This window comes from Condylura cristata, unplaced genomic scaffold (genome assembly GCF_000260355.1).
Source record: "Condylura cristata isolate star-nosed mole 26May11 unplaced genomic scaffold, ConCri1.0 scaffold00002, whole genome shotgun sequence".
Classification (NCBI taxonomy): domain Eukaryota; kingdom Metazoa; phylum Chordata; class Mammalia; order Eulipotyphla; family Talpidae; genus Condylura; species Condylura cristata.
This window is the reverse complement of record NW_004567103.1, coordinates 37,738,891-37,750,052: the sequence shown is the minus strand read 5'-3', so window position 1 is coordinate 37,750,052 and position 11,162 is coordinate 37,738,891. Positions and strand designations below refer to the sequence as shown.

At 35.0% G+C, this 11,162-nt stretch overlaps 1 protein-coding gene across 3 annotated transcripts in view; it reads right to left on the bottom strand.

Annotated features, from left to right (window-relative positions):
• PDE1A (phosphodiesterase 1A, calmodulin-dependent) overlaps positions 1-11,162 on the bottom strand; it is a 244,068-nt gene that overhangs the window by 12,359 nt on the left and 220,547 nt on the right. For all 3 annotated transcript variants that reach the window (XM_012728738.1, XM_012728746.1, XM_004674849.2), the window contains 5 exons: positions 10,521-10,646; positions 9,789-9,890; positions 9,563-9,683; positions 2,717-2,798; positions 214-334 (listed from right to left, as the gene is read on the bottom strand). In XM_012728738.1, the coding sequence (XP_012584192.1) occupies positions 214-334; positions 2,717-2,798; positions 9,563-9,683; positions 9,789-9,890; positions 10,521-10,646 (552 nt within the window). The remainder of the gene's footprint in view (positions 1-213; positions 335-2,716; positions 2,799-9,562; positions 9,684-9,788; positions 9,891-10,520; positions 10,647-11,162) is intronic.

The window sequence follows — 11,162 nt, the reverse complement described above, 5'->3', positions numbered from 1 at the left end:
TATATATATATATATATATATTCCTTAGTCCTTTGATATTTTTGTAGTGCACGTTTAAAGGAAGCTGCAATATGACATATGACCATTAGGTGGCAATACCACACAATATTTCCTGTAAATATGTTCTGCCTATGTATGAAAAATTATACAAGTTAAAAAAAATTATTAAAAATCACAAAAATGAAAACTCATGTAAAAAAGAAAACAACAAACCTGCTTGCCCCATAGGAAGAAGTTTCTGTTTTTGTGGCTTCCTCTATAAGAGGAATAATAATTTTCTCTGTTGAGTCTGTCAGAAGAGAAAATGTTGGCTCTACTATGAAATCAATGAAACCTACAAAAGCAAAGAGAAATCCAAGTGTTAAAATTTCCTAAATTTTACAGTTGTTAATAATGAAGAGTTTCTGATGTTCTTTACAGTAAGTGTGAATTATAATAATGGTTCGGCTCTCCCCTGCAATAATTTTCAATCCAGAAACACAGTTTCCTCAGATAGCATAAGAGTTCTGTCTTACGGCTCTCAAGCAATGGGACTAGCATGATTTAAGTTTGCTAATTCAAGGATACTGGCTTTCATGTGCAATATTCAGCTTTACAGTACTGCTAACAATAAACTTAAGTCTAATCAGAGTGAATATGTTTTCTCTGTCAGTGAAAGGGATCATTTAATTTCTGAAAGGTGTCCACTTGTTTGTTGGATATTTTATTATTGACCAACAAGAAACAGCACCTAAACTCTAAAGAAATTAAATGATTAAAGTTTTTCTCAGCTACAGGAAAACAATCACATTTTTTTTTCTTTTACTATTATCAGCAGAGCGTTCAGCTAGGTGTTAATATTTCAAATTGCTGTTTATTATTCACTGGACTTTAAGTGTTTGTTTGCAGAGTGTGGGAGTGTTCTGTCAAGTCTGTGAGAAAGGCATAACATGTCTGGGAAACATCATTAATCTTACCACTTTGAGATGTCAGGGCTGAATAAAGATTTTTACTTTTAAAGTATTCATCAAGACAGAAATGACACACAAGCACTAGCTTATGCTTGGTATGTAGGAGGAAGGAGAGACAACCTATTGTTTTTTTTTTTAAATAATTATTTATTTATGCATACAAGAACTAGGGTGCAGGCCAAAGGTGCAGGGGGTGAGAAGATTCACCAGCGACAGAATGGGGGAGCAGACAGGTATATCTACTGAAATACACTGCTGAGGGGAGCAACCAGTGAGATAAGCTGGTCTACTGAGCCATGTGGGTCAGGTGTCAGCTCCCTGGTCTGGAATTGCACTCATGCTACCGTGGGGAAACAATCTATTATAAGCTCTGAGTCTATGCAACCCCCTGAGCCCTGGGAGAGATGTGTCCTGAAAAACCAGTACTTGTGGCCTTAAACACATCTGAGAACAATGGTCTACCCTCAAACAACAACTGCAGGGAGACCTGCGTCTCAGCAAAAAACTACATTTGAAGACTATCCCATCCATCAGATGCTCAGATAAATTCACATTTCAAGTAACCAAATTAGTTATGCCTATACTACAGCATATTTTTCATTAAATTTTTTTTCTCAATGGTTTGTGCCTTCTAATCAAAGCAAGGGTAATGGGACCACCCAGAATACTATTTCAAGTTCTGTGGTTTTAAATGCCTGAAATACAGTGTCGGTTAAACTGGTTATCATCTCAACTTACATGGCAAGCCATTTACAGACACAACTAGGCTTAGATAGCTTGGTCCTCAGCCCACACATTCACATCTGCTATAGGTAACAGCCACCTGTCTTATGTACTGAGAGCATAGCTGTGGGATCTAGAGTGGGAGTGGGGAAAGGTCAGGGCAAGAAGTTTTCTTCAGCTACTGCTGCCTTGTTGCCTTGTAGTAGGTGGGCCCAAAGTGGCTAGAGTCAGGTGCCTGCTCTTAGTTTATTGAATCTCCAACTCAGGAAAGGAAACAATGGCTCAGGTTTGAAGTCCCCAATACAAATAGAAATGAAAAAATGTTTGGGAAAGCTAACATTCTACAAATTTCCTTTTGTTGGTCTAGTCCTATAATAAGTGTTGTTTTCAGAAGACAAACAGCTAGCATGTTAATCATATCATGCACCTTTACTCCTAACAGGACAAATTATGAGTACTTTAGCTGAATCACTTTTTTTTTTAAAGAGTTACTTATTTATGCATACAGAACTGGGGTACAGGCCAGAGGCACAGCTGTGGTCAGAGGATTCACCAGAGACAGAGTGGGGAGCAGAACAGGCCAGCTGACAAAGTACATTGCTGAGGGGAGCAGCAGGTGGGTCAAGAGAGGTCTGCTGCACCCGGGTCACCTGCAGGGGTGGGAATCGAACTCATGCTGAACTTTAACCTGCTGCACCACCAGAGAGGCCCTAAATCATCTTTTATATAAAGTTTTAAATTACAGAAACAATAATCAGCAAAGAAACATAGTTTCTTGCACAAGAAGAAAGTCTTCTATTTTATAAAAGTATTACAAAGTGAGTTACCAATTACACTGGGCAATACTACTGTATCAAATTTAATGTTGTAATCATGTTTTAATCATTCTTAATTCTCATCTTAGCACCAAATAGCCTAAAGGTTAAACTTATCATGAATGTGGAAGAAAGTTTTCATGGAGTTACTTCTTTGAACAACCCTCGTCTGCCCATTTGAAAACTAACCAGCACACGCAGTCCCCAAACACTAATAGTCCTTATTACCTATTTGTGATTGGGCCACCATCGTTGACTTCCGATCACAGAGGGGGGAAAATGGAAGTCCTAATTCAGCTTCTTTATCTCCCTGGGAAAAGAAAAGCTCATTAGTGCAGATGTGGTTTGGAGAAATTCCCATAATGAGCAGCCTAGATACAAAGCTTTAAAAAGCTGCAACTTTCACTTCTTAATTGGCATGATATTTATTATTTTTAAAAATAAAACCAAAAGCAAAAAAAAAAAAAAAAAAAAAAAGAAAACAATATCCATTCACCCATTCACTCCACAATCCTACCTTGTAGGGTCTGGAATAGCACACGTCTGAACTCCAGTCACTGCTCAACACTTCTATTCCAAAATAAAAATAAAAAAAACAAAAGCTGTAGTCCAAATTTATATAATTGTACTTGGATGGTCTTCTTTGGGACATATTGCGGGGGGGTGGGGGGGAGTGGAACATTATCAGCACCTGGAGCCTCTGCTTTGGAATTACAACTCTGAAAAGAGACAAACCTTTGCTCTTTAGAATTTTCTAGTCTCTATGAAGAGTCATGTCAGTGTGTTATTTGGCATTTAATTAACAATCCTCCTGTGGATTTTTCCACTTGTTTTTTCCATACCAAATACACCAGCTGATTTCCAGTAACAAGATTTCATAATGGACCGCTCTTTGAAACTAGAAGTGTTTGAACATTTGGAAACATTTTTCTACTTATGAACTAAGGTTTACTGAATCTCCCAAAGCAAGTAATGAGGAATATCTTCAACATTCTTATACTCTATGAGCATAATTTTACTTAATGTATTAACAGGATAAATTGAAGTGTCAATGATTTTGTATTTTTTGACCTTATCTATGGTAGATTAATGAGCACATATGTTCAAGAATCCCATGTATTTGGGATTTAATAAATCCTAAGAACTAATTAGATTTTCATTTCCTAAAATAAAGGTGGTTGCCTTGGCAAAGTTTTATTATCATGAGGTTTATCGAACATTAGTTCTTTACTTTACATCCAAAGGGATGTGCTTATAGGAGCAAGAGCAGAAGTTCTGACCATTTGGGAGAAATACTGCATTTGGGCTATTGGCCGTTTTCCCTCATGTTGTACACAGCATTGCATAGGCCTTCACCTAGCATATGAGTCTGGTTCCAAAGGAGAGGCCAACATGAGAATGCAACTCCTGTTTCAGGAACTCAGAGATCTTCTGCTCTGTTTTCTCTGAGATCTTCTCATAGTGATTTTTCACAATATACTGTCAATCTGCAGTTTTAATATTTTACTGACAAGGGTACCTTTCTCCTAAACTGTGACCTGATTTGAAAGAAAAGAAAAATTTTAACTCGTTGCTTCAGGAAAATTTAGAGTGGGAATACTAGGCTTGGAGAAACCAGGGAATAAAGTTCTATGATCTCTCCCTTTTTCATTTCCCTAGGGAATAACAACATTCATTCTTTTGGGAATTAATATTCAGAGTAAATTTATAGGACAGGTGAAAGGAAATTATTAATGCCACTAGCCTTGTGGTCATGAGACAGAGTTTGATCACTTAACTCTGTTACTTCAGACACAGAGGTTGTTGAAAGGAGTTCATATCTGTCACAATGTGGGGGTATTGCTTTACTCATCTTAGGAATAATTACATAACCACATAAAGTGGCAAATAGCCATTATTAGTCAATAAGAACCATAATTCATAACAGCACAATAGGTTCTTTATTTAGCCTAAAACTAATGATTTGAACCTAAAAATGTCATTGTGTAATTTCCCTTTCATGAGCTAAATTTTACAGAATGTTCAGGGTGGTGACATTTTCATGAACAACTCAGGCATTTGACAGCTATGTGCAGGGTCTACCTTTTACAAAGGGGGTGAGAGAATTTATATATATTTTTTTGCTTCTTGTTCTTCACAACTGACCTGAAATATTAAATTTCCACTGCTAACAAACAGAAAATGCTAAAATGAATCACTTATTTATAAATATTTCAAAATTTGGTTTTAAATGGCTATCAAAGAACAAAAGATTTTGTAATCAATGGCTCTCTGACATTTTGCCTTGGAAAAACATAAGCTTAAAATAGAACAGGAAGATAACAAGTAATAGCAATTTACATCATGGTTATAGTGTGAAGAGGTCTCTCTTTTCTCATAATCATACTGGGGAGGAGGCAAAATGGGAACTGATCCTTTCTTGTAGTTAAGAAGATACAAGACTCATGTTCTCATTGCTGGAAAAATGGAAAGTTAGGGCTTATAGTTGGATTTTCTGTAGTCAATCCAATTATTTCTGCAATAATTAGGATCCATTCTATATGTAATAAATATTGCCCAATATAAAATAGTTTCTTTGTAGGAAACACAAAATGTTCATATGTTCTACTATAGCGAGGGCAATGATGAGTTTTGGAAAGTCATACTGATTTGTTTTGAATTGCCTAGTGTAGTGAATCGCATCATGTAGCATTTAGATTCATAGTATATTCCAAGGACATGGAAATGTATTTTCATGTTATCTCATAAAAATGCTGTCTTAATTAAGTGAGATGAAAAGTCCTAGTTATCTTGGTTAGATTAGGCCCATAGAAAAAAGAAATGTTTATCAGCACTGTGGATTTTGCACAGTGGCAAAGCACAGATGGTTATGTGAGTATGAACAAGAATAAGAAAGAAATGGAAGAACCAATACAGTGCTTCTAATTACTATGACATTTACAAAGATACACAACTGCAGTTCACATGTCAAATGCACTCAGAACAAAGTACACATCTCAGAGTTTCTGATTTATTACTACCATCTCTAAAAGACTAAGTGAATAGGTGGTATGGATAAGAAGTAAAAATACTGGTAGATTCATTTAGTTAATTGAATGCATGAAAACATTTTCCCTGATTGTGTCAATGTCATATTTCAATATAAGTCTCATAAACTTGCTTTGCTTATAAAAACATGTTTATTAGTACTATAAAACCATTTTCAATTTTAATTCACAGTTTCCTGCTTTACTGTATATGCACCAAAGGGAATTTGAAAGCCATTTATTTTTAAAATTCCAGAGACTAAAAAATATAAAATTCTATCATTTAAAAACTCAAGTCTTTAATCAATTTACAATGCTCTGAAGTATTCTTACAGTTGAACAGATAGGTAATGTTAGCAGACATTTTATAATAGCTCAATATGAACAAAGACCCTTTATTTTTCTTTTAACTGTAAGTATTATGGTTTATGTGTTAAGGCCATTCAAGCAAAGACTGTCATTTCTAAACATTTTGGGGTTACACAATGCCTATCATTTCTCATCAAGAATCCTTTAAAAAAAAAAAAACCAAAACTTGATACTTTCTTATCTAAATAACACAATCTGAAAAATGTAGATCAAAAAGCAGTCCAAGTACCTTGATGTTATACCTATTCCAAGATTTGATCTTTTGTGTTGGGTGTATTTTAATCTCTAATATTCAGAAATTTGCATATTAGAACTGAGTGGTAGAGTGTGAAGTAGCCCTACAGAACAAATTTCCTCTACTCTGCAACTTAGATGTCAAAAATTATTGCCAGCTTTCCTAAAAAATTCTCTAAAAAATTCAAGAATAAGGTGGTAAACTTCAAAAACTTTGGAACTCAGTGCTGTATATGACTTAGAGGTATAGGTTCGCACCTCTTCAGATTTATATGAACACACCAGCCCACCCCCACAGCACCAGAGTCCATTGGGCCCCCTAACCCTTTAGCTCACAACTCCTTTCTTAGCTTCACAATATTACTACAATAAATATTTAATTTTAAAAAGAAATACTTGAATTTGTAAGTGTCAATAAGAAAAAATAACGATGAAAGGGTTATAAAGGTCAGTACTGGTCATTTTGTTTTTGCTTTTTTCTCTCAAAAATATAGACAAAAGCAAAACACTGGACTCAAAATTTCATTGAATTAATGTCGTGATTCAATAATATTCTTTGTTTGGTTTAATATCAACAAAAGTCAGGGATAATACAAATCATGATTTGTAAATCCATATTTGCAGATATAACTAATTTCCAACAGTTGCTGAAATTTATTAAAAATATTTTTAATGTGACATATTTGTGTAGCTATCAATTACATAGAACATTTCCATCACCCGCAGAAAGTTCCTCTTATTCCTGTGAGGTTGTGTGTCATCTTGTTTAGGCATCCATGATTAATTTTGTACAGTTTTAAACTTTATATAAATGAAATAATATAGTAAATATTTTAACAATAGTATTATTTGTATTGCTAGCCCCTTTTCTATCATTGCATGATATTTCATTGCATGACTACACCATAATTAATTAACTTTTCTTTTAAGATGCACATGTGGACTCTTTCCAGGTTTAGGCAATTATAATTAATATGTCCTACTGCAGAAATTTGGTGGGTATAAGCACTAATTAATACTTCAGGGTGGAAGATGGATGTACTGAATCATAGTTTAATGTTAGTCAATGCTAACCAGGAGTGTTCTAGATGGATTGTAACTTACACTTATGAGCAATACCTGATACTTCCAGTGGCACTGAATACTCAGTATACTTAATATTGTCAGTCTTTCTCATTTTAAACATTCTGGTGAGGATGTAGTGGCAATTTATTGTGGTTTGAATGTCCAATCCTTTGATAACTAATGGCAGACAATTGTATGAACTTATTACCCATTTGTATTTTATTTTCTTTTATGAAGTTTGGATCAAATTGGAATGATTTCCTTTTATTGTTTTACTTATAGGAGTTCTTTATATAATATGGGAATAAGCCCTCTAGTGGATACTAATAGCACAAATATCTAATAGCTACTCTCTTTTCTAAGCACAAAATACATAATGTATTAAAAAGTTTTTTAAAACTGTTTTTAGTATGAAAATATTTGAATTTAGAAGTTGTTGAAGGGGAACAAAAAAGGCAGTTGTATTGCATCCCCCAAAAATGTCTTATTGGCAACAGTTTGATTTCAGGCTCAACAAGTTGGGTAGAGTTTACTTTTAACATTTTTATTTTATCTTCTCTGTGAAGAGCCCTGCCTAGTCTTCTCTCTTTTCACTGGAGAAGGCAGAATTGACTCTTCATACCTTTTGTTTGCTGTGCCTTCCACACTCAGCTTCCTAACTGAGTTTCCTGTGAGTTGACCAAAGCTGTATTAAGTTATTTATGATGACTCTGAAGCCACATGGGTAGGTTTATTCAGTCATGGTAGGTCTTTCCTGTACAGAGGAAGTAAGGAAGTATACATGCTATGTGTATATGAACTTTCTTTTGTTTCTTCTCCTATCAATTTGTTTGCTATTTATTTGCCAACCTAGAAGAACCCCAAGGTGTATAGAAAGATTCCCTTTGCACTCTGATACTACCAGTAACTTTCTTTATGAGAATGCAATGCTATTTCAAAATAGAACTATATCCATTGCCAATTGGCAATAGAAATGTACATAATCAATGGTGAAATGGTAAAAATAATACTGAAAAGTCAAATAATCTGAAAATGCTGAAATAAAACAAGAGGTTCATTGAATGGGACTATGGCATGTTAAAGAACATATCTTGTCTTTATCTCTTGTTCCAGGTATAGAACTTAAAAAACTCTGAGTAATAAGAGACTCTATGCTATGCTAATTATCTAAAATCTCATTGATAGCTTCATGATGAGGCCTACTCACCAAAAGACCAACCACACAGAGAGTTGAGGCTTTGGGCCAGTCTGGCCTCTTAGCAGGAGGGTGGGGGGGTTGGAAATAAATTCAATCACATGGCCAATGATTTAATCAGTCATGTTTGTGTCATGAGAGCCCCATAAGAACTTCGCAAAATAAAGCTCATGGCACATCCTAGTTTGGTAAACACATTGATGTGTCCAAAATATGAAACATCTGACTCTATAAGGAAAGAAGATAAATCCTTCTATATCTGGTCCTATGCACCAGTTCTCTGGGTTGTTCTTAACTTATATTTTATATAATAAAACCATAATTATAAGCAGAATGCTTTCCTGAGTTCTGTGAGTCATTCTAACGAATGACTGAGGAGGTTTGTAGAAAGCCTGAATTTGTACCCAGTGGTCAGAAGTACTGGTGTCCTAGTGACCACTAGGTGTCCACTAGGGGCTAGCATCTAAAGCAGAGCCAGTCCAAAGGAATAATTCACCCTTATCCTCTGGGGAGCCAATGCTAGCTGGGAGTGGTTGGCATCCCAAATGCACTATAGCACTCCAGGTGAGAGTGGAAACAGAACAGGAATTTTCTAGAGAAAAAAAAAAAACAAAACAAAACTATATGCTTGTGACAGAAAACACTGGCCATTTCCACATTCAGATCTTCTTTTTTTGCATAACAGACATCTTAGTTTGGCATGTATGTATCCAGTAAAAATTCCTATTTTTAGCCTCCTTTGTAGCTAGGCACCTACGATTGTTGTTCTAACCAACAAGATGAATACAGAAGTATTCTTTCCTTTCTTTACGATAAAAAATTATTGTTATTTCTACTCTAGAATTTATCTCTTCACAACAGACAATTCTAATTTGTTTCTTTCTTTGCTGAGAAAGGCATTTGAGATCAAAGTCTTGGCTGTCTTTAAAATAGGTATTGTACGTAGGGTTATTTATTATAGTCATCTGAAAGATCAGTAAATTCTGTCTAACATGCAAGCATGTGTTGTAGGCAGTTCATAACGAAGTCACAAATCCTGGATTCTGTGCAGAAAAGTGGTATGAGGTGGCAGTATTCTATATTTCTGAATCAATATTATCTTTATACACACACACATCTATATAAAGGAAAATCATATTTCAAAATGCCCAGTTACTATTTCCAAAAACAGTATGAAAGAGGCACCTGTCGGAAAAACTCCTCCATCAAGGCCATGGTCCATCGATGGTGCAGCTTCCAGCATTTGGCCGGATGGCTGATGTCTGCAGCATGGAGAATCAGGGACATGGTTTTAGCTCTGTCGATCCTGTCAAACCAAAGACATTCAACTGCTCAGAACAAAGTAACCAATTACAGTCTTTTCTGAGGCTAAGCTTAAAGGATTTTAATGTGACAAAAGAAAATATTTTACCCTTCAGGCTGCTGTAAGCTGTTTCTTATATTTTTAATTTGCTGGAAATGACCTGACATGTCTGTAGATAAAACCATTTCAATCACTAGATTCCGAAGATCCCTGTCGATTCATGAAAAGGAGAAAGGGTCATTGGCTATTTATTGTTCTTAGATGGAACATTTCCTTAAATATAAACAATCATACTTTATTTTTTAATAGTTATAAGCACAAAAGATGTGACTTTTTAAAATGTAAAAGTTTCCATAAAAGTTTGACATTATATTATCCTATAACCTTAAGGAGTTAGGAGGTTTTACTAAGATTATTATATGAATAATACCATTTAATATATTCCCCTCTTAAGATCTAGACTCTTTCCCATCTCACACTAGTAATTTCTAAATATTGTTGCTCTATCTGAAAAAGGTATTTTCAGAAAAGTAATACACAAAAATAATCAGTCTGACACCATTTATATAGGACCATAAAAATTCAGCTTAACATGCAACTGTGTATCTTAATGTATGTATGCAGCCTATGACTGCCCAGATACATTTAAAGATCTCAAGCACATCTAACAGTACTCAGCTCCTGAACAGTCTTCCAAATACTAATCCTTTCCAGAGTCATCTTGTCAAGGAAGACTGAGACTGAATATTGGTAAGGTGTTGACCTTTATCTTATTTTCTTCACTTTAAATCACATACACTTTAACCTTTTCTTGAAATTAAGTTTCCCTCTGAAACTCACCTCCAATCATCTTTTGATAAATTTGTCAAGACATTCATTTCTTCTTCTTGCATAAGTCGATAAGCTGCACTCACATGGTGATTCTCAAGAACTGAGCGATCATTGTATAGAATGGCAACATCTGACCTACGAATTAGAAAATGTTCAATAGATAAATTATTTAGATTTTATGAGTATAAAATAAGAGACACTCAAGTTTCAATAAAACTTTTATCAATAAATTCTTAGAACCAAACACCTACAGTTTTGGAAGTACAAAGTTTCTTTTTCATTTTTATTTTTACCATATGATAGTTTTTAAAAAGACAGTATTTTAAATCAGTTTTAATTTCACAGCAAAGTTGAATATAACGTACATAGATTTCCCAAGTGTTTCATCATTAATTTAATTGACATTACCCTGATGAAATACAAAATGGAACTCCACCTTTCTTATCCTTATTTGCCATCTATCTTCTTTAGAAGTGAGTTGTTAAAGCCATTTAAAAAATCAAATTGTTGGCCCTCCCTGGTGGCGCAGTGGGTTAAAGCACAGCACAAAGAAGCTTAAGCCACTTCCACATGAGTTCGATCCCCGCCTGCCCTGGAGGTGACCACATGGCGTGGCAGACCTCTCCTGACCTGCCCGCTGCTCCCCTCAGC